At 46.4% G+C, this 23,776-nt stretch overlaps 2 protein-coding genes across 5 annotated transcripts in view; one reads left to right on the top strand and one right to left on the bottom strand.

Annotated features, from left to right (window-relative positions):
- Atg1 (serine/threonine-protein kinase unc-51-like protein Atg1) overlaps positions 1-1,818 on the bottom strand; it is a 139,076-nt gene extending 137,258 nt beyond the window's left edge. For both annotated transcript variants that reach the window (XM_077655073.1, XM_077655074.1), the window contains exon 1: positions 1,232-1,818. In XM_077655073.1, coding sequence (XP_077511199.1) covers positions 1,232-1,321 — 90 coding nt within the window. In that variant the 5' untranslated portion in view covers positions 1,322-1,818. The remainder of the gene's footprint in view (positions 1-1,231) is intronic.
- A 405-nt stretch (positions 1,819-2,223) lies between these two features.
- The window catches only part of spoon (A-kinase anchor protein spoonbill), an 84,929-nt gene continuing 63,376 nt past the window's right edge, over positions 2,224-23,776 (top strand). Inside the window, exons 1-2 of one of the 3 annotated variants that reach the window (XM_077655070.1) lie at positions 2,231-2,400; positions 7,053-7,186. The gene's annotated coding sequence lies outside the window, so the exon portion shown is untranslated. Of the gene's footprint in view, positions 2,401-7,052; positions 7,187-23,776 lie in introns of all 3 variants that reach the window. The other 2 variants (XM_077655069.1, XM_077655072.1) reach the window with 2 other exon arrangements.

The raw sequence follows: 23,776 nt of genomic DNA, 5'->3' as shown, positions 1-23,776 counted from the left end.
AGGCTTCCGCGCGTCATCCGGTAATGAGCAAGACCAGACGATCCGACTTTTCATGTGTGTTTGTTTATTGGGAGCTGTAGCGCTCTCCCGAGTGATTGATCTTTCAGTGCTGCAAACCGCCGCGGCGGTGGCATCCCGAAGCAGCTACTTGGCATCGTGATGGCGAAATGCGAGGACCGTCACCGCACAAGTGAGCGGGTCAATACAGAAACGAACGCGGCCCTTCAACAAGGACCTACTGACAACGATGTCCTGGGCATACAGAGCACAACCGGGAGATATTCGAATCTGTGCCAGCACTAAGTGCTATTCCACCAAACATTGCAGATGTGACTTCCACCGCACTACATTTGTGTTTAGTCATCCGTCAGGGCAGTCTGTGCGTCAGTGTCATGATAACAGTCTGAGACTGCGTTCTTGCAGCACTGACAGTCAAACCGATCTGAAGACAGGTAGCTCCGCGAGCGGAGAAACCGAACTCGCAGCGTAACTCGCGGGATAAGAACCGGACAAAAGCAGCCCCCGGCGATCGCTTAAGCCGCGATGGATGCTCGTAGCCGGCTAACAAAGGAGATGAAGCATGCGCGCCGCAAAGCGCTCGCCATCGAGAGCAGAGACAGCGCGGAAGCGAAATCCGGCCACAGCGAGCGGCAAGAGACGGCCCACGACAACAGCGCTGGCGAAACTCGAGCAGCAGGAGATCGGGGTCGGCCGGTGGACCGGCTGGATCACGCATGTATCAGCTGATAGATTAGGCAGCACGCTGCGCGGACACGAGCAGCGGGAGAGGGGCGCGAGGAGGTCGGGTCGCCTGCTTCACGCGCGCTGCTGGTGCGGAGCACGCATCGGCCCGAAGGAAAACAAAGCGCAGCAGCATCCTACATGGCCGAGGCGAGATGACGCACTTGGCGACTCGGGCTAGTAGCCGACGCTGGACGATCAACCCGGAGGTAGCGACAGACGCGAGCGAGCGTCCGCAACGCACAATGGGCAGGCCCGTGCGTGTTTACTTGCGCTGGGACCCCCCGAGCGCGTGCTAAGAGCGGCCAAAAACGGCACGGACGAGCTACTGCCTCGCTCCCGTCGCAGTTTTGTAAGCGACGGGAAAACAAATGCCATCCTGAGAGCGAGTATTTAAAGGGACGTGATCGGGGGCGAGGAGGTCGTTAAAGGGCCGGCCGCGCATCGCCAAAAGCAGATGTCAATAAGCGGGAACAGTGTAGGTGCTTACCGCCTTGTAGCGGCCCTTGTAAACGACCGCGAAGGCGCCGTGGCCGATCAAATCCTTGGTGTTGTACTCGTATTCTCCGACCGTCTCCATGGTGTGAGGCTGGACGCGTCAGGCTCGGTGCTGCTGGCAGTCAGCTGTCAGAGGAGTACGCCTTTGTCCCACGCAGAGAGCTTTGTTAGGCCTAGAGCAGCAGCCGACGCTCGCGTATCCGAGGCCCATCGCTGCTGCCGCATCAATCGCGGTCGCTCGGCGCTACGACGGCACCATAGCGACTCGCAGTTCCACGAAAAGAGAGGCACAACGCACTGAGTGCTCTCGGCTGTGACAATGGTGATCACGTAACGCGCCCTCCTCGCTCGCTTTCTTATTCATTCATTTAATCCACGGACGATATTATATCGCACGTAGTGACGGAGAAAGACGGTGCAGTTTTTTTTCTAGCGATCGGGGGCCCGCACAACACTTCGCGACAACACAGGAACCACCGTCGACCAGCGCGATCACACACGAAACTCGGACTGAGCAGCCATGATTCACATCACTGCGCGAAATGCACACGACCGCAGCACACTCTTTCATCCATTTGCAGCACTTGCCTTGCGAGCGTTTCTTGTACGAGCGACCGCAGCGCCGCAAGTCATCCGCGCGCAATATAGTGCGCTTTTGTACCAATATAAATGTCTTTAACGCAGTATGTAGTGTGTAATCGCGTATAACTGTTTACATAATAAACAATTTTCTTTTAATTATTACAGTAAAATATTTTATATAACAACTTCCTAGCGTCGTTGTTTTCGCAATTAGAAACAAAAACAAAGATAACAAGTGTTTCCGAACCACAACCATATCAATTGAGAGCAAAAGAATACTTCTTTCCCGTGCATGTATGCGAACTATATTGAGGTTTTGTTGCATGTTTTAATATATTTTAAACTATCATTTTGCCTAAAAAGAGAACGGTGTTCTTGCGCCAAAACATGTGTTCCCGTCGGCAGCGAGAATCCGCGAGACGAAACATTTTCTCATGGCGACAGAGTTGCTAGCCACGTGGGGAAAGATCTGCAGGCGCATCGGCGTGCTAAGGCATCACTAAGAGCCCCGAGACACCCGGAGATACCTCGCCTGTCGTCGTTGTTGCGGCCCAGCGTGATCCTTTCCTTCTCGTGTTGGTAAGTAGCCGTCCAGGCAACGTCTGCGTCGAGCCCGGCGCAACGAAAAGGCCACCATATTGTGTTTTGGTCCGGCTAAGCCTGACCATCCGTTGTGCTCGCTCGCCGCTCGGCACTCGTACGGAGCCGGAAAGGTCCCGATCGGTGCCTTGGCAGGCCGCTTGCGGGGCGCCACTCGCGAGACCGACCTAGTTCGATTGTGTTGCGGAGCATTCGGGTCCGCGCTAGGCCTGCCGCATTCGCCCCGCAATGTTGACAGTCAGAGCCTCGAGCTCTAGGCCGTCGCGTGGCGACTACGCGCTGCCCCCCACCAGCTGAATCATATGGGCCGGCAGGTTTCACCTTTGTACTTGCGGCGGCTCGCTTTGCATGTGACAGGCGCGAGCAGGTCGGTGTTTCCGTCTAGCTTGGCCCGATTTTTCGGGTCAGCGGGAGCCGTTTGAGGGGCGAATATGCCGTACTGCTATGCAGTAGTTTCGCGTCGCGTGCGCTGTCGTCTGGGGTCATGCCCGAACAAGTTTCGCTCGGACGGTGTTTCTGCCGGGGTTTTTTTCCGCCGCTGTTGGCTCTCGTACAGTCTTCGTCACCGTTGCCTCTTCGCTTCCATCGGCGTGCTACCCTTCCCGGCGATCTTAAACGCTCGCGGTCGGCTATAAATAGGCGCAGCGTCGCAGTGGTGCTTCTTCCGCTGTTTTTTTTTTTTTTGTACCCGCGCCGTCCACCGGGTCCAGCACGGTCCGGTAGCTGCGTCGTTCCGCGGTCCCAAGCGGGGTTGGCCGGCGAGGCCTCGGAGAGCCCGTCGTCCTTGCACCGTGTAGCGGGCAGCCTCCTCCGAATGCCCGCACATGCGACGGACCGCTGTGTCAACATCTGGCGCGATCGCCCACGTTGGGGCTGCGTGCGTTCATTGAGCGTGCTGCTTCCGGAAAATCATTCCGCACGGCGCGTTCGGCTTCTTTTGCTCGCCGGTGGTCGTTTCCGTCCGTTCTTTTGTCGCGACCTGGGTGACCGTAGCTCCCTTGCCCGCTTGCCCTTCCCGTGCCGGAGGTCATTCGTCCGCCTTCCTGGTGCCGGCCGCGGCGACTTCGGAGGCAAGAGTAACGGTAGAGAACCTGATGTGAAGGCTCGTTACGTAACTATTCCGAAGTGAGCAGCTCGTTCAAATCATTCGTGCCAGTCGCCGTAAGCCAGGCGTGCTGATAAGAAGCACGTGTTCCGTCCTGAACGAGTTCTACACTTCCTGTGCGTTTTTTTTTTTTGCCCGCTTCGTGGAATTGGTGCTGATCTGCGTGCCGTTGGCTCGAGGATTTTTGTGTTGAATTCATTATAGACGTGGATGTAAAAACCAACTTGGCCGGTGATTTCGTTTTCACCGTTCCGGAGAAACTCGTTCCTTGGTTTCGCGTATGTACTTCCGTCGGCTTTGAAACCATGATCAGGGTGTTTGTTTTATTGTCTATTTATTGAGAGCTGATTTCACGTTACGAGGTTGATTTAAAACCGGTAGCGATACATTCGTTGTCCTTAAAATGTTTTCGCTGGGGCGAGGCCGCAGTTTTCGATAGGGCACAGGCTCTGAAGTCTTCTCGGTAGACATTGTTTTGACTCCAAAGTAAGAGCCTGTTGACATGACCAGAGATGTGTGAGAGGTGAATGAAGAAAAAAAAAAACTAACCTTGTATTTACAAAGGCTGCCTCAGCAATTATGTGCCACAGTAGGCGTGTTGATGCTTGTTCAAGGTGGAAGTGAGACTACTACTTCTAGACCATTGCTTATTGTTTTGCCTTTAGCAAACTGCCGATTTCATACCTTTGATATCAGTATAGTATAGACGATTGGAAAGCCCACTTTTGTAGAATTGAGGGCACCATTACTTGAAGTTTAAGGATATAAGCATTCTAAATAGTGAAAGGGCTGTGAGGGGTTGATTGGATGTGTCATGAACTCTTCTCTGTAAAGCGTTTCCTGTAAATCAAGGCAATGAGGGAAAGTTGTTACATAACCGGAATGTCTGTGTAATAGTTGATGCATTTGTGTGTGCAGTTCTCTTGCAAGCATCAGTGGTTCAGCGGCCACGAAAAAATTTGGATGGCTTCAAGAACTCCCCACGCAACCGACTTTGCATAGCTTGGTCTATTTAAAGTCGATGCATCAGAAAACGTGTCTAGTTTCCAGAGATGCCATTCATTGATATTCCATTAGTGTAGGTGTCTGTCGTGGTTGGTTGATTATAGAACATGGACATTATTGTTGTTATTATTAGATTTCTGCTGGCTTTTTGCATCCTCTGTGCATGTGCTCGGATTGTAGTGCTTGCGGAAACAGTCGGAAAGAAATGGTTTCACGAGATTGACGCAGCGTGTAAAATGCACTACCGAGGTTCACTGTTTGAGCACTTTAACGACACAGTACTGGCCCGTGAATATCGTATTCATGGTCATATGTGGTGCTATTGTATGCTGGTTAGCCGTTTATTCCCGGTGACCTAATTCCAGAGCTTCAGTAACTTGGTGTGGGATGCAGCTTAGTCATGGAGAACAATTCCGAGCACCAGTGAGGCTGTGCTAATGAAGTTGGGAGTCTCATTAACAAGGTTCCTTAAGGAAACAAGAGAAGCTGTTCCTCTTCCAGAAAGGATTTGTTCACCCGAACAACTCTGATTTCTGACTTTATAGCGGTGAGAGTCTTGACAAATCAAAGGATACAAGGAATCACTAGATATGAACAGGTTGCTGTTAAAGACCGAGTGTTGCAGTGTTTACGGTGTGAGGCCACTTTTCCAGAAAATCTTTTTAATAGCAGATAAAAACAGGGGATTAGTTAAGGGGGGATGCGGGGCTAAAATATTGATTTTCGGGGAAAAAAGCGGTTTGTGAGTTTGAGTTGTCTTGAATTGCTGGTTTAGTGAAGAACATTCTCACTAAGTTTGGTTGTTATATGAGCAGTAGAAAAGAAAATTAATTCTCTTCACAAGGCGTTAGTAGGCCGTCCAAGGCGTCTATGAATGCTCTTCTCAAGACGCAGCCACAGTGCGGGCAAAAAAACGAATGAGAAGTGAATGCCCACATTAAGAAGTTTGTTTTTAGTTGCGGAAGACCTTTTATCGAGAATAAGCAAGGCCACAAACGAAAAACTAAAAAAGAAAGGCATATTTCGGGCCGCGGCAACTGCAGAGTGGCTGGCAAACCGAAACAGGAGCTCGGATTGGCGAAAATATACCTCTTGACCATCCAGCGCTGTTTTTGCGCCATTCAGAGTCGCTCCCGCTGTGGTTATGTTCAACGCTTGCTGTTACCTTTTCTTCCTTCTGTGAGTTTATTGTGAACAGCGGGTGGCCGGTGGTGTGACCAGAATATGCTCGCATCGAAGGCTTCGACGCAGAGAAGCTTCGGGAAGCAAAAACGCACCACGAAAGAGAGAGGCGTACACAGCACTGTGCGACTGCCAGCAAGTGAGCATCTTGTGCATTTGGCAGGCCCAAGCTTGCCGCTGGCGACCGAAGCGAACCCTTCAAACTCCGATGATGGTTCATCACCCGAAGACCGAATTTGCATCACCAAGAACCGTGGAGACTACAGCAGCCTTGGCTGTACTAGAATTTAATGAGGGTGCACATGGCATCAAGAGATTGTTTGACAAGCTGGAACTAGAACACTGAGTCCAGACGATGAAACACGTCCGGCGAACAACCCGTCAAAGTGTTTCACGAGCAAAGGCAAAGGCGATGAACACCTCTATAGCTGAAAAAAATAAAAGAAGGATTGAAGCATTTGCCACAGAGCAGTGTCATGTTGGAGAGGAGAGGCTGACCTATGGAGCAGGGCACTCTTTTTTTTTTACCCCAAAATAAAATAGCGTGTTCTGAAACCTTTGAATTCATATATCTTAGTTTCTACTTTTTGTGAAAACAAAACCATTAGGAAAATTACCATTTCCAAACTGCATCTCCAAAAGCTGCTTTCAAGGTGGTTCCTGGACTAAAATTTTCTCAGGAACAAGATAAGGTACTTCTTAGGTCGCTATATATTTTTTAACACAAAATATTTTGAGATGTCTGACATGTAATGACAACAAAAAATTGAACTTTGTTTTCAGAGTGGTGACATTTTTACGGATATGGTATAAAAACATGCGAATGACCCTATCCTGCTCTGTAAAGCATCTAGAAGATATCTAATCACCAACTATTAGTATATCTCCATTATTTATGAAATGATAGTTTTCCTAAGCTGACATACTTGATTGCTCAGTATGACAGCTATAACGTTTTTCCTGTTTAAGCTGGAAGCTTAAATTTTGAATATAGAAGAAGATACACCATTCCTGAAAATTTCATCACAATTGGTGCAGTAATTCAAAAGTTGACTCTTCAGCCCAGCATCCCCCCCTTAAGTACATTGCTTTATCGTAAACAAAATGTCAAAAGGGACATGTACTAACTATACATTGAACGCCAGCAGTCATAGCTTTAATTTAATCCATTGCAAGTGAAAAGGCTTCTGCTGTTAGACAGAAAGACAAGATCTGTTTGTTTTAACGGGTTTGACTTCCCAGAGTGACTCGGGGTATGAGGGATGCCATCGTGGAGGGCTCTGGATAATTTAGACTACCTGGGGTTCTTTAGCATGCACTGACATTGCACGGTTTGCAGGCCACAAGAATTCCGCCTCCATCGAAATATGGCTGCCGGGGTCGAACCCGCGTCTTTCGGGTCAGAGGCTGAGCACCATAACCAGTGAGCTACCATGGCGACACATGAAGACAAGATCTGTGCAGTGCACCAACGTAATTATGATTCCATCGATTGCCATTGTGAATGATCAAAACCACTGGTTTCGTGTAAACATCTTTGTGGTGGCTACGTCGCATGTGGAGCGGTGGATTAAAAAGTGAATAAAACATTGTAAAACTGATGACTAGAAAGTTGTAACATGACCGAAATATCATAAGGATATCTACATGAAGTAAATGAATTGCACTGAAAAGAAAATTGAAAGGATTATCCGTGAATCAAATCCCGTACCTTTAGGTTGCAAATCAGAGAGACTACCCATAGGCCACACGGGCACCTTCGTATGGCTTGGCTAAAACAGGGCTTTATATATACTGCATTTGGTCTTTCACATAATGGTTGTGAAAGAGGAAACGGTGTCTGCGTGGGCAAGAGGAGCCGCTGTCACGACCTATTAACGCTGTTGTGCCATCCTCTTAAAAGCGGAGCTTAAGTGATCCCCCTTTTTATTTTTATTCATTGTGACGTTGGTGTTATCGTTTCTGTACATAATGAAATGCTGCCGAAGCTATAGTTGAATACAACTCGAGTCTGCAGTGAAGCTCCACCTCGCAACAGAATTCCGCCACGACAAAAAGAAGATCATTAAAGCTTTTCTTGTTGCTTAAATAAAAGGCTAACCACGAGAAAATATGAGCTCAAAAATTTTGATGCCTCTGGCTTGTTTGATGTGGTCATACTTTAAAAGGCTGATTTTGTTCACTGTTGTAATTGGTCAGCGGAGTAGTATAGGACACGGCAGATCGTGGTGCATTGTTACCGGGTGCTTTCTTTTTTCTTTTTTTAAGTTGTATCCTACCAAGCAACGCCTATTTTGCACTGGCTACATTTGCACCTGAAAAATAGTTTGTGATATGTTCAAACTAGAGATAAGCATGTTGTGTTGTGACAAAGCTCATGTGCCATGGCTTGGAATATTGTGCACTTCGTTTTATTGCTTCCCGCGTTTTCCTCCTCTCCCTCACTGATACCCGAAAAGCAAGACTGACATGCAGTGTAGTGATACGCGGTCACCACGCCTGTTCGCTGAGACTCTGCCTGCTCCCAACAAGTAGTTTGCATCAGAGAAAATTATAATCAGAGAGTTTAGTAACGAAACTCGTGGCTGCATTGACTGGAATTTGCAATGCCTAGCATTCTATACTGCTCCAAGTTTTCATCCAAACCCTCACTGAGGCTTCAGAAACTACCTAGTGATACACTGCAGGGTGATGTTTTAGTTGGTGGACTACTAGCACAACTTCCACAATGTTGCATGCAAAGTGTGAAAAGCATCATAGATAGTAGAGGGGTTAGACTGTTTGGTTTAAACCAGAAAAAAAAATTATAAAAGTATGCTGAATTCAGTTTGCAAAATTTGGTTCTAACCAAAAAAGGTCAGTATCCTTGACACACAAGTCGCAGATTCCTGTCGACCGTATAAGAGTTACTTTGTCAAAGGTGCATGTAAACAAAGTGCAGAAGCAATTGGTTTTCCGCGCCTCAGCTAATGCAATATATACACAATTTCACTGCATTCTGCGGTACTTGCATTGATGGCACGGTGATTCGGTCACCTGCACCAAGGGCTTCCGGGTTTTTCTTGCCCTCTGGCCATCCAATCTTGCAGATTGGCTTTTCTGGTAATTTTTGCACAAGCTGTGTTGAAATAAGCCGCGAGTTGTAGTGCACCATGTGACCTCTTAAATGCCAAATTTTTTAGCCTGTGCATGACTCAGCCTTGTAATGTGTTAAACATCTCACAATGGTAAGAATTTTTCGGTCGCGCGTTTTTGCAAGGTGCGACTAATGCTTGATTATCTAAGCATAAAAATGAAAGTATCCTAACAAGGCGGTTGTTTTAATTAAATGCACCAGAACTTTTCTTTTTATATTTTAGACTGACGAGCTCACTATTTTTATTTGCCGATGTGATTGATGCGCCATCACGCAGGTAACAATAGCTGCCCTGTTTGCAGGGTTTCTCTTTGGCTGGCGGGATGGGCCAGGACCACATTGGAATTGTAATCGAATGGGTGCTGCACATTTAATGCTTGCAGTTTTTCAAAATATTTTTGTCTGTGTTAGAGGACCAGGATGGCAATAATGTCGTGAGTGTGTGCTGAATGTCAGGATAATTGGCTTGAACGTAAGACTAAATTTCACAACCCACATGTTGACGTCAACTCTGTGTTAATGCAAGAAATTGCTGTAACTCAACCACTCTAGGGAAATATGCTCGTTCTTTGCCAGTGCCTGAAGGACATTAAATTGCAGCTGTCTTGTAGATATGGCCATGTTGCTTCCGCAGCCCTGCAGTGTGCAGCGAAAAGCTCGCACAATGGTGCATCAGTGGGCAGAGAAGGGGTGTATTCTAGGGTGGCTCAGAAATCTGGTAGAGTGAGAAAGGCTATTTGAATGAACCTTTGCAGCCCTGTCAAAAAGATGGTTTTGATTCATTTCGTGCTCCCAGCTTGTGGTCTCTGCTGACAGTGTATGACAGTGTAAGGCTGGTGGATATCCTGTTTCTTTTCCTGAAGAGGGGGTGCTGAAGCCTCAAGAGCCGGCTGTATTGTTCTTCCAACGAACTATTAAAATGGCATCACGAGTTACATACTCATTTGAGTGTGAACTTTTTTTTTTTTTACTACATGGCTGCTGATGCATTAAAGATTTATTCATGTGATGACATTTAGATCATTGTCTTGCATAAACCACCCGGTCTCTCCTCAACGGATTTCTGTGATTGATCGATAGGGCTGTGATGTTATCAATACCGCCCTATTTGAAAATCTGAGGATTAGAATGTTCCAGTATTTTCTATTGCATTATACTTTGGGATTATGCTGACCAAGCCCAATCTTCCACCTAATTGATTCGCTAACCCACATTAATCCCCACTAATCTGCCTTCATCAATATTCTGGAGTGGACCTACTTCCAAAGTTAGGGAGGGGGTTTCTTTTTAATATTTGGGGGTGGGCCAACCGCTATCACATTCTTTAAGAATGTGGTTAAGAAGGCCCCAAGTTATTTTTTTTAGAATGTTGCTTCTCGTGTTCTGAGTGGGTAAGTCATCGTGGCTTTAAACAGCAGTCATGGTGGAAAACAGCACAAACTATACAGGACACACAAGAGAAGGAAGACGTAACACTCGCTGGTGTCGTCCTTCTCTTGTCTATCCCATCTAGTTTGCTCTGTTTTCCACCATGAATGTTCAACAACTGGTTTATGGTTTATGGGGTTTTAACGTCCCAAAGCGACTCGGACTATGAGAAACGCCACAGTGAAGGGCTCCGGAAAGTTCGATCACCTGGGGTTCTTCATCATGCACAGACATCGCACAGTACACGGGCCTGTCAAATTTCGCCTCCATCGAAATATGACCGCCGCGGCCGGGATCGAACCCGCATCTTTCGGTCAGCAGCCAAACGCCATAACCACTGAGTCACCGCGGCGGCCCAGAATGTTCTACCACTATCCCAAACTTATGTTATGCTGCAGTTTAAGGGATAAGTTGACAAGTGGTCAGTGCAGGGAGATGACGTTGGCTGCAGTGTGCTGCAGCATTTCCCTTTCAGTGCAGTGCTGAAGTGCAGGTAGAGTCTCTTCCTTTATTTACCCGGTTGATGGTTCCTTGCTCTCTTATGTCCAGTCGTCATCAGCACTGTCTCCAAACTGGTTGTCTTGCTTGCAGACTGTTCCGTTGGATTCTGTAGCCACCTGTTGTAAAACAGTAACGTAGCATTAAAGAAATATATGTGAATACTAGTGAGTCATTTACAAACATAACCATGAATATTGTTCTGTTTATTGCTGCCTACATTTGCAGTGGAAAATTCTGACCCCAGTCCTTGTAAGTCTGCAGCTTATTGTGGCATTGTTCTGCTATTAAGTTGGATATGGTGTGCCACCACTAGTTGTACAGGTGCATAATGAAAAATCCAACTTCCAAAGGGGTCTGGTCGCTTTTATTCAAACACCTATTGTTTTTATATGGCATACTAGAAACATTTGGGTTTCTTTTATCTAGATTGGCATCCTGATTTGATAATTAGTTTTACATGTGGGCATATTGTATGCTTCTGTTGACTTTAATTATTGGAAGCAGTGCTATGATTTACCTTCATGCTGAAACTTGAGGCAGCCTGCTTTGTTATTGAGGGGCACTGAGGAGAAATTGAAGTTTGCTTCTTTCGATAGAACACCAGCTCCTAACCACAGAAAGACCACTCTTACTGAAAACAAATGTCTTGCAAGGTCGAAAAGAGTTAAATAAATCACAATTATCGTCGCCACAGGCCAATCTTACGAGTGCAATCATGGTGACGAAATACCCGAAAAACCACGAATCTCCGAGGATGACAAGGGTGCATGAAGGTTATGCATTTGGATATTCAAGTATATAAGTTCTGTTTTGAAACCAGATAGACTTCTATGGTCACCTGCCATGCTCGGAAGACGGTCCAGTGGTCTACTGGCGTTTTGAAGAAAAGCTGGGACTTGGGGACTAGAAGATTTGATTTCGTTTATTTCATGGTCTCCCACTACGCGAAAGACACGAATAAATAAGCATCCAAAACAAAGCACACCAATCAAAAACATGTCTACGGCCTGGGGCAGAACGCAGCATCCCCCAACAATGTTTCCCTTCACCCCTAAAGTGGACCACCAATCCCTGTGCCACTGTCTCGACGGTCAACACAATGCCGCAAAGTTGCTGAGTCACGTGGTTTGCCAGCAAGCAGCGTTTGACTTTAGGTTTCTTTGGGATTTGGGGTCTTCACCACAGAGAGTTGCCAGGTGCCGCCGAGCAAATAAGCAAATAACAACCCCAAAAAAAGCGGTGCGACTTTTGCTAAGAAGCCCAAAAGAAGCGGACGATAACAAATTTTCTCATTCTTGACAATCGTTTAATTATAATATAAAAAATCGCAGAAATACGAAGGGAAGGTTAACAAATCACTTTATTTTGAACAGCGACGATATCCACAAGATTGAGTGAAAACACTAATGTACTTTTTAACATTGTCCCCAGGGTAGTCTGCACCCTGTTCATTGCACGTTTGCAAGTATACATGAATGACGTTATTTGTTGACTCCTCCAACGTATGTTTGATTTCACTGCTCAACTACGCACGGTCATCGTCGAATGTGTTCAACTCGTCAGGCAAAATCCTCCGCGTCCACTTCGGAACCATACATGTTTTTAGAGTTGAATAGCTGTAATATTTTTAATGTCGGTTGAAAGTCCCGGCAGCAAACACCTTGAAACTTTAGGCCATAATGTGCGTGGAGGATGCCACTCAACATAGGATTCTTCATTCTGTTTCGGTAGTGCGACTTCACCAGGTTCATGTGCGAGAACACGCGCTCGACATCGGCGTTGCTAAGGGGCACGGCCAACGACGACAGAGCGAACTCTGCTAGTTCCGTGAAACAAATTTCACCGCTTGCATCCTTGAAATCTAGCACTTCTACCTAAAAACAAGCGCCGTCCTTGTTGCTTACATTTTTCCAAAGGAAGGAGGCATAGCCGTCTATACTGAGTGTTCAGGAGTCCTACATCTGCCTTGAACAGTTTCAGGAGAGGCACATCCTGAAGGGGCAGTTTTACCTGGCTCAGTACGTTCTCGGGCGAGAATGATTTCATGGAATTCCAAAGCTGAATGTGGGGAGGAAGCCTAAGCTGCACTTCCTTTGCAGCCTCAAAAATGAAACCCCGGCATCTCAATTTAACATCTCTTTCTTGCTCAGCATTAAGTTTGGAAGCTGCCACCTCGATGTTGAATAGCACGCCGGAGTCCACAGCAGAAAGTGGAAGGTGGGTCGCACTGTCCTCCAGGTTGACTTCTAAAAGTCTTTCTCCTGCAGCTGAGATGTACAACGGGTTGAGCACTCTGCAAATCAATGACCGGGAAAGGTTCTGAAGGCAATCAATCGGTTTCAATGGATTTCCAGTTTCAAGTTGGAACAGCTTATTGATTCTTAATTCTTGCAGCAATGGGTTCAGGAACACTAGGCTCAGCTTGTTGACAGGATCCTGATACATTTCGGACAGAATCTCAGCGTCAGAGCAACGGTACTTGTCCTTGCAGATGGTGAAGTGAAGCTTTGAGTTCCTCCCATTTTTCCGGTGTACGTTTACTGCAGCCGGAGATGGACAGCCACCGCGTTCCTGACAGCTGAACCAACTTTAATGGTTCTTTGCCATTGTTCATCAGTCTGTAAATTTTGCCATACTCCTGAAGCTGCAGTGAACTGTGTGAAAACCAACTGTACGAATGGCCAACCAGGAATTCTAGGCTCCGGGGCAGCACTTCTACTGCCTTGCTAGCACAGTTAAATTGAGTGACACACGCACTTGACTAGCATGAGGTTCTCATTTTTTCGACGCAAGTGTGTGTACGCAGAACTGTTCCTCCCAGCCATAACATTGCAGCCGTCGGTTCCAATTCCGATACACCTTATGAAACCCAGACCAACATTGGTCAAGAAGTCTAGGAGGCCTTGTGCAATCGTTGGGCACTTGAACCCTCAAGCGTGAACAGTCCCAGGAACGTGGACTCCACTTTTTTTACTGAGGTGCTGAAATAGCGAATCACGACAGCGACCTGCTTTTCATTTGCTACGTCAGTGCTTTCGTCAATCAATAATGAGTACTGCGAGGCGCCTATATCCTTCACGAGGTCCTCAAGCAGGCAACGGGCATGAACTTTTGTTATTAGTGCTGCACATTTTGTTCTGTGCAGCTTTACCTCGCACGTGGTGGATGACTGTAACACCTCGCCGAGATGGTCCACAGAGTTGATAGCGGCATGACACGCTGAGTAACATGCCATCTTGAGCTCCAATTCCGGTGTCTTTGGAGGCGATGATTTGGTGAAGCCCATGGTTGTCAAACGTGCACTGTAAAGTGGCCGGGAGTTCTTCGTGTGTTTTTCTGTTGCCAAGTGCTGAACGAGGTCGGCATGATGAGCGCAGATTTCACACTTGTAATACTTGCATGCTGCTTTTGTATAGTCTCCGGTGACTGGGCGTAACAAGTCCTGGAGCTGTGTTTCCTTTTCCCACTCTTTACAGTATCGTTTGCCATATTTTGACCACGTCGAAGCCATTTTGCACAAAGAACACCGGCAACATACTATGACATAGACGACCACGAGTGCTGGCAAGGCTTCAAAACATTGATAAATGGATAGGGACAGTTTCGTACTTTGTGACTCCTGCTACTATCGCGTATATTTAACGACAAACGCGCGAGACGGGCATTAAAGTAACAATATGTGCTGGAAAAGTGCGAGTAAGTCCAAAAAAAACGCGACAAGCTACTGTAAAAATTTACAAGCAACTCGGTGAAAAAAAGAAGCCCACATTTGCTTATATTAATCGGAACTGGCAACCTTGTCACCACATAACTCCTTTCACCGCTGCCACTGGTCCACCGGATTGACGTTAACGTGTGGCATGTCACAGTGGGTCTCGTTACCGCCAATTTGCAAGCTGGTCTAGCCACAGGAGACCATTGTGGACCGGCCGGTACGTCACAGTGGTGCCAACTTGAAGGCTGGCCTGGCCGCAAGAACCCGTTGTGGAATGTCTCTCCCGACTAATCCTAGGGCAGGCCCACAGGATGAGTCAGGCTTTGCGCTTCCACGGGGTCTTTCAAGGTTGCTGGTTGCAATAAGGAGAGACGACTCATTGATGAGCATTACAAAACCATTATTGCACTTTTACCACACAAGGAAGACTGAAAAGAAGGCAATCTAAATGATGGGAGCCTAAGAAAACCTGTACTTGACAGCGCCACAGGCGGCCAGGTGTGTTTCAGTATGTTTGGTACTTCACGGCTATGTGCTTTGTGTGCCCCTGTGGTTTCATTTTGACATGCCTTGATTTACAAGTGTGGGGCAGCAGAGGAACTCCAAGTGCCTCTCTAAGTGTTCCTTGGACAGAGTTCTTGACTTGACAATGTCAACTTACCAAGACGATGGGCTGCATAATCAGTGGTACGAGGACTGTTATTACGGAATTTAATTATGTCCTTACGTACCGGTCTCTACTGATCAGTCGTGACGGTAGCTCGGCGATGATGACTGCTGCATAGGTAGCTTCGCTTGTTGCCAACATTGCCGGCTCGTCGATGCTTGGATATTCTTAGTATCCAGCTAGTCTAGCCACCTCAGCCCTGAAAAACATTGCATGCTTTGTGGGGCTGATGTCAATGAAGTGCAAGCCGGACTTCATTACGAGAACTTTGTTGTTGGGATTGAGAACGGGATCCATCATAAAGCTGATGCAAACATAGACGAAGCGATGTAGCAATGGCTGATGTATGCCTTCAACATCTGGCCACTGGTAGCTTTCTTTGTGGCTCGTGCTAGGCCGCACCACTCGCTACCAGCAATCATGGAGTCCGCGTTTACGTCAGTAAACGTCACTTTTCAGGTATTACGTCTTTAAAAAGTCCAGCATTTTAATCAGAGCAGCGTGAAAAACTTCTTTAACTTCGAGTACAACTCTCTTAGCAATAAATGCATCCTTTGCTGCCGGACAAGCGACAACAGAGCCAAGAAATGTCAAACTATTGGATTTTGCTAACAAAAAGTCATAGAGTTATCCTCAGTGTCAGGTATGAAGGCATTTCTGCATAGCATGTTCATTCAATGGGTTGGAATCTTCCTGGATTATATTCCTAGTCAAGGGTATCTATTTCTTGGAATGCGTTGTAATTCTGTTCACAGGCTGATGTAATTTGAACTGACCAGCATGTGTGGCAGCTTGTGCACCTATGTAAAAAATATCATTGTTGCCTTTTTCATGATGGCACACTGAGTTTATATCACGCACTGGCTGTTTTTGTCAGCCACTGTCTTCAAACAAAACACGCAGATGTTGCAAAATAGACTGCATTTACACTTGTGAGGTGGATAAGACCTTTTCCATTAGGTGAGGAGGTGCTGAAACACCCCAGTCTAGGCTTTTGCAAACTGATTCTGCTGTCACTTCCACTTTGCTGGCATCTGATGCACACAACAGCCCAGCGAACAGTATGGCGCCAACCAAGGCGCCCTCATTGGAAAGGTGTATACTTGGGGGCACCATGTAACAAAAAGGAATCTCGTCACTCCTATATGATGGGGGCACTGAGAATCTAAGCAACCCTTGAACCCTTCCAGGTGTCCCATTGGTTCATTGGTGCTACGAAAGGAATGGTGCCTAAATATGTAACTAGATTATTGTGCAAGGACAGAATACCTTTACGTCAAGAGCTGCATACCGCCTCAAGTCTGTGGCATATTGCCAGCCATAATACTCCTATGCACTCGTTTCTTGTTTCTTGTGTCACTGTAAGGTTTAGCTATGGGGTTCGGCATGCCTGTAACAGGAGAATGTGCTTTCCACCTATATGTAGTTATACTTGCCCGAAAGAAACAGACTTAGGTTTTCAGAAGTAGGCGTCATGTCATGGAAGAGAATTCGTCCTAGTCAAAAGCTCTTTAACTTTTGGCTGCCTCTGCCATTTGAGAGATGATTTTCTGATTCATGCTCATTATGCTTGCATATTTTTTGTAACTCTTAAGTTTCAACAGAAGGAAGTATTCACTTCTTCGTACATTTACATGGAAATGCATTTTGGTCCTGTACGCTTTTTCATGAAGGGCACATTCCAAACAGAACAATTTTTTTGTTTTCTTTTCTAGGTGTTCTCTTGGCTCTCTCGCAAGCTTGAAATGCTGTAACATGTGAAGGGATTTGGTAATGAAGTCATGCACCGTGCTTCGCTCTTTTTTTGTTATTATTAGTATTGCACAGTGCTGCTGTAGCACTAACCAGGCACTGGCGAGGTTCACCTTTTGTTTGCTACACACTGCACCATTCACAACTGCATCCAGACAGGCTGAAATGCTTTTTACTGCGGAAACTCAAAGTATGGACATTTATCACTCAAATGTCACTGGTTCATCTCCTGCATGTGTGAGCCATTGTTCTTTGACACTAAGCGAGATCAAAGATGGGATAGCACAGGAACTTTTGGAAGCACATTGCACCAAGAAAAGAGGCATGATATGCACTAGTGGCACATCCGTATCACTTGTCAGTACTTATTAGCCAGTATGTAATACTGTATGTAAATGCTTTCAGGTCGTAGCCACTGCTAGTTAAGCAAGCTACTTGTAAGCTTTTCTTTTTCCTTTCAGGAAGCAAGAATGTCTGGGGCAGAAAAGAAAACTGAGTGCCCTTGGTTGAGCTGCAGTATTGGTTTTAGCATGTTCAGCTTCTTGTGAGTTTTATGCTATGAATTCAAAATTGGAAAGCCAGCGGAGGTTCCTTGAGTGAAATGGCGGCTTTATTTTTATTAAATGCGGCTATCACTATTTCCTGGTTGTCACAATTCTCACTTCTTATAAGAGGACTATGCTGCCAATCCAAGCTTGAGAGGGTCCATTCTTGGTTAATTCTTTAAGAAGTGTGCAGTGGGATTTACGAGACGACGAAACCTGTGCTGCCATCTGGCACTCTTTGGTGCATGAGGTGTCAGAAATAAGAATAGATAAGTTCTAGCATCCCGGAAATAGCTGGGAAATGCGGAACAAGGGGCATGTTCACCAATGAAAATTTGAAGAAGAAAATGCATTCTGAGAGTAAATAAAGCACTTTGGTATTTTCGAACATTGTGTTCATTTTATTTGTAGGCACATTCCTGATAAATTAAGGTCTTTTCTTAATTTTCTGCTTTACTCTGATTATCATTATTATGGAAGAGTGAATGCTCCACTCCTGCCTGGCATTTGTTATTTTCACCTGAATGGGTTCTTTTCTTATTTTTAGCTTGTGCATGGGAAGTGCTGAGTGTCAAATTCTATCTGGCATCTTGGTGCTCTGTATCGTGTCACTGCTATAGCATGCCACATTTCCTTCAATCCTCTGCTTCAGTTCTGTAATTTCAGAGGCCTCCTTTCATACGTGGTGTGCTTCACACTTGCTTTATGTAAAGTGAAGAGAAACGGTCCAGTGATGAAGCTTGTGGGATGGTGAGGTGTACCAAATGAACAAAGCCAACATTTTACCCGCTGCGGTGGCTCGAAGGTTAAGGCACTCGTCTACTGCAGAGTACCTGGGTTCAAACACTACCGCGGTGGCTCCATCGAAACGCAAAAGCTGCCAGTATGCCTTGCGATGTCAGTGAAGGTTAAAGATTCCCAGGTGGTCGAAATTATTCCGGAGACCTCCACTAGGGCACCTCATTCTTCCCTTCTTTCACTCCCTCCTTTATGCCTTGTCTTACGGCGGCGTTCCTGTGCCCACTGTTACGGTCGGAGAATGCCAACCTGCCAAGAATGTTCAAGCGACTTGGAGTCATCAATCGACAGATGCTTCAAAGGGCAATCGACGGGGCTGCAGCGCCACGAATGCAGGTGGCGCCATCAACAAGGGACCCCCCTGTTGTTTATGGGGTGAAATGGTCATCCGCTGCCTGGGAACGTTTCTCGGGAGCACGGTTCTCATTAGTTCACGACGCCAGACCTACCCGGGACACAATTACGCCGTTTTCCCCTAAGGATTGGCGGGGGCGGCAGGCGGCGCGGGGCTGCGAGTCGGCAGATGCGGCTGTGTTTGACTAAGCCAACAATGCAGAAATGCTCGTGCTGCGGAAACGACCTAGTCTTACCCGAAGTGTCTTCCCTTACGTGGAACCATCTGCGCAAGTGCAGTGGCGGCCTTTCGTTCCCACGGAGCGCTGTGCAGTGCAGGTGACTGACCTTCGACGCTGATTGGGCCCCCATTCGGACTTTTCATCACTGCTGCAGGGACAGCACGGACCATAACTTGCCTGAAGTGGCGAGAGTGCGTTGTTAGGGATGTCCTGGTAGGCAGATCCTAAAGACTGGACACGTGTTCGAGATGACAGTGATTGGACGCATTTTTAATGAACTAAATTCCTCAACTAGGGACCTGGGGACAGGGGGCCCTATTTAAGCAACAATCTGGCATGTGATCAAGCAGCTCCCGATTCACTCTTTCGAACTCCGTAAATATGTAAATAAACCCTTTCAGTCTCTTCTCCACCTCGAAGCCCATCTTGTCTCCTCGTCACTCCGTAGCAGCAGTCTCCGGATCTAGAACCCGTGGACCTCGGCCTGGCGAGAGATGGCCCAGGCGTACCAGGGGCCCACATCTAACACCACCAAGCTACAGTTACTGTCTCATTTCCTTTCCTAAAAAACCAATTTTTAATTTTCAATTTAACATGCAGGTGTCAAGAGTGCGAAGCGTTTGTTTCAATTCAAAATCTCATGCTCAGCTGTGAAGAACGAGTTCAGCTGAAGCCAGCGCCTCCAACTGTACATCTTGATCACTTTGGTTTGGCGGTGATCTTCCATGCAGGTCGAATTGAAGATGGCCGATTACTTTAACTGTATCTTTCTGGTGCCATCACTGTTCAATACCAGGTCTGGTACTCCATACTTTTTCAAGACAAAAATTTCTGTTGCTTTGCTTGTTGATCTGAATTGATATCTTCAGAATTCCACATTGAGACTTTGTACTCTGTGTCAACTATGTTTCACGGTATGTTAGCTTGCCTGACAGGCTCTCCTGTCCACTGAAACTGCTGCAGCCACATGTATTCTCCTTGTCACAACATTGGTAGAGGAGTGCTCTGTGCCATCTAGAAAACTCGTGCATCTGTCTTTGGTGTCTTGTGGCCTTCTCTCTGTATGGATCCTGTCTGTGCGTTCATTTTCTGTGAAAGCATCAGCTCACAGCTGTGCAGTCGCATTCCCATCAGGAGTTCACATCTGCTCAAGCCGTTATGTCGAGGTGTGTTGTAGTAGCTCAAAAGGGGGAGAAATGCAGGGATCATCTGACTTTTGTTTTGCTGTCACTATCCGCTCTTCTTCACCACATGGGATGACGAAGGTATAAAGTGAACAAGGTGAACACACTCGTGTTGAGTCGGAGAGAGAGAGAGCAGTTATTCCATTTTGAAGTCCCTCAGATCCAAGCGCAGTACTGCATCAGGTTATTAGATCTTGCAAATAGTCCAGCTCCTTTCATTGGTAAAACGGTATAGGAGGACAAGCCCGACTATTCATGCATCTGTAATTCAGTCATCACAGTCAGCACTATTGTCATCACCATCACCGGGTGGGTTATCTCTGGCAAATCGAATCCAGTTCAGTACCGCTTGTGCTGAAATGATGTCTAATGCACAAATCAATTCTCATTTGATTTGTGAAAACACATTGTGGAACTTTATTGCAAGCTGCTCAGAGGAGGGAAAGTGCAGGCTGAGTCACATAGATAGGTTTTGAAGATGCCCGGTGTGACAATGATAGCATTGGTGACCAGCTGCCAATGTTGCTAAAAAGTGTTACATTCCTGCCTTTGCAACAAGATGTGAAAGACAGTTTTCAACAGCAAGCTCAGTGGTGACTGGTGAGCAAACGGCAGGAGCTGCTGCCAGCAGAACTCATTGATGAGCTGGTTTTTCCTTTAAACAACCTGTACTTGTTTAACCTTTTATAAGGTGCAATCTCTATGCTTGTCTCTCATATGTAGAAGTGATAAAAATTGCACTCAGAATGTCTCTAGGAATTGAATGTCATTACTTTGAAGCTATTTCGACCATTGGTTTTGTAGGATAAAAAGGTACAAAGTTTTGCCAGCGACATTATAAAAAGACCTCAAATGTGGTATGTATCTATACCTGTCTTTTGGACGTAAAGACAACTTGCATTAAAATTGAAAATTGCTTCGAGAAGTATTGTGGAGCAGTTTACTGTTCGAAAAGGCTCGAAAGCTCAAGTTTCCAAAATTTTTTTTTTTTCCCTGCCAATATGGATCTCAGTGAACGGTACACCTGCTCATATAAAAACACTGAATGGTTTGTTTAATAGTCTAGTAGTATTGAGCACGCAAAAATATTGTAGTAGGTTCACTATGCTTCACATACTGGCACTTGAAGCAGGTGGGACATCTGTCCTGCTGAAATCTGCCAAGACATCCATCGTCTAGCGGCCGGCATCCCGCAGCAAATCCGTATTGAGTGGGTCCCGCGTGACCTCCTGAGCGCACAAAGCCGCGCATATTCTGCGACCGGCCTTTCAACCCCAATCTCGTCCTTGCCTCGAGTCCTCACAACTGGATGACATCACCCTCCTTTTAACAAGAAAGGAACACCTCCGGCACCGCGCACGTGCTCTAATCCCTCCGTGTGCGGTAACCCTCCCCCGTGGTCTTACCCGTGCAGAGGAGGTTGCACTTCGGAGGATACGGGTCGGGGTTGCCCTAACTCTAGCTGTGACACGCAAGTGGCCACATTTCAAAGATTTATATCCCCACCCCGGGTGTCCAGTCTGCAAGAACAGACTGTGAGGCGGATATCCACCACCTGTTGTGGGACTGCCCGGCGCTGAAGCCGACGAAAATTCGTCACCTGGCAGCAGTGGGACTCTCACCAGACAATCCGGATTGCTATATTGCCTGGACACAGGGTCCATATCATCGTTCACTTCTTGATTTCATCAAATCAGCCCACCTTTTTTCATTTATTTAAGCATCTTACTCATCTTTCACTTCATAGTTTTTATGCCCTGAGGCAATAAACATCGCTTCAAAAAAAAATTGCAAAGGGTGAATATTCAGTTTTTAATGCAACATGAGCAACATTTTAGTTCAAGGTTGCCAGTGTTTGTGACTGGATGCAGGCAGAGTGGGTGAGGAAACAAACGTAGGTTAATGACATCTAGTCGAAATTAAGAGGAAGAAATGGGCTTGGACAGGGCATGTAATGCAAAGGCAAGATAACCGCTGGCCCTTGAGGGTAATGGAGTGGATTCCAAGAGAAGGCAAGCGTAGCAGGGGGTGGCAGAAGGTTAGGTGGGCGGTTGAAATTAATATGTTTGCAAGCGCAGGGTGGGCGCAGCTGGCAAAGGACAGGGTTAATTGGAGAGACATGGGATAGGCCTTTGCCTTACTGTGGGTGTAGTCAGGCTGACGATGATGGTGGTGAGCACCTTTGTTTTAGTCTTTATTGGGAAGTAAACTCACTGATATAAGCATAGGCAGTGTGCTGCATTTGAAGGGGTAGTTTTGAGTTACTCTATGAAAATACGAGTTATTACAATAAATTTTACAATCGCTATTTCACTAGCAGTACTAGTTACAATTCTATCGAAAGATGTGCTGCGCAATTTGTTATTTCTTTGCACATTTAGTGCAAGGGTAAGTGATAGTACGAGTATTTAAGCTATTCCATTGAAAATTCTTCTTTCCCAGCATTAGTAATCCCTTCAGCCCTAAAGTCAATTATTCGTTCGTGCGTACTATGTGAACAGCCTGAAATTACTTCATTTAGAGCCCCCTAGTAGAGGCTGTTGCCCGCCCTGTTGTTATTGTTATTTGCCAAATGAAGTTATCTGCTCATTGTGGCTTGCATGCAAGATTATTGCATGCATTTTCCTCTTCTCCAGTGTTGGTGCCCTTGTCTGTCATCTGCACCAGCTGCTGCAATGCCATGTGCAGCAGTGTTCAACTTTGGCCCTGGGCTTCTGCACTTTTTTTTTATCTACTACAGTACCATAGTGCTGATTAATGCAGAGACAAAGGCTATTGTTGCAGCATCTTTGGGGATTACCTTTGTTCTTTATCTGCAAGTATTTTCAAGAGCTTCCTGCATGGGTTATCTATATCTTGTGTAGCAACTGCTTGTGAAGGAGAGGTGTGTCACTTCAGTAGTGTGTAAGAGTTTTTTCCCCCATTGTCTTGTGGCCAGTCATGTGGGTATGCTCAGTGGAGAATCCATTACCTGATAAGCTGTGGTGTAATGCTTTTTTTTCCACTACTTATAGCCAAGGAACAGTGGGCAGCATTTACAGACTTCAAGATAGCATTTGCTTCATAGCTTTCAGCAATAGATCCATGCAGTATTTGGCATTATTTCATGTCACTATTGTCTTTCTGTTCATGTCACCACAACCTGTCAGGGAATCTACTGTGAGGGTTGTCATGAATGCGCTGTTGCAGTAATTTTTCCGACAGCCGCATGCAGCTCTGTTGATACATTGCTATACACCTTGCAGAGGTGCTTCAGCAGCTTGTCAATTTGACAGTGTCCTTGGTGCCTGCATTGTTGGCTTTTTTTTTCTTAGTTTTTGTTTAGGCCACACTTTGAATGAAGACCTTTTCCTTCGTTCTATTATGGCCTCCCGCTGTAGGTCTAAAAAGGGGGGTCTCCTCTCCGGTGAAAATCATTGGGGACGGGGGGGCGTTTCTAGTGACAGCGTTCAGAAATCTTGACCGCAGAAAAAAAAAACAGACTAACAATGTGATTCAGCCAAGTTGCCATTTCGCGCCATTCCTACTGGGAAGAATTCATATTTTGGGCGCTCGGCTACTGATCCGGAGTTCCCGGGTTCAAACCCGACCGTGGCGGCTGCGTTTTTGTGGATTGGAGGCACAACGCTAAGGCGCCCGTGTGCTGTGCGATGTCAGCGCACGTTAAAGATCCCCAGGTGGTCGAAATGATTCCGGAGCCCTCCATCTTCTTTTCTTCTGTCAGTCCCTCCTTTATCCCTTGCCTTACAGCGCGGTTCAGGT

The sequence above is a fragment of the Amblyomma americanum genome, chromosome 2, assembly GCF_052857255.1.
Source record: "Amblyomma americanum isolate KBUSLIRL-KWMA chromosome 2, ASM5285725v1, whole genome shotgun sequence".
Lineage (NCBI taxonomy): Eukaryota > Metazoa > Arthropoda > Arachnida > Ixodida > Ixodidae > Amblyomma > Amblyomma americanum.
The sequence above is the reverse complement of the archived record's forward strand: the minus strand, read 5'-3'. Positions and strand labels throughout refer to the sequence as shown.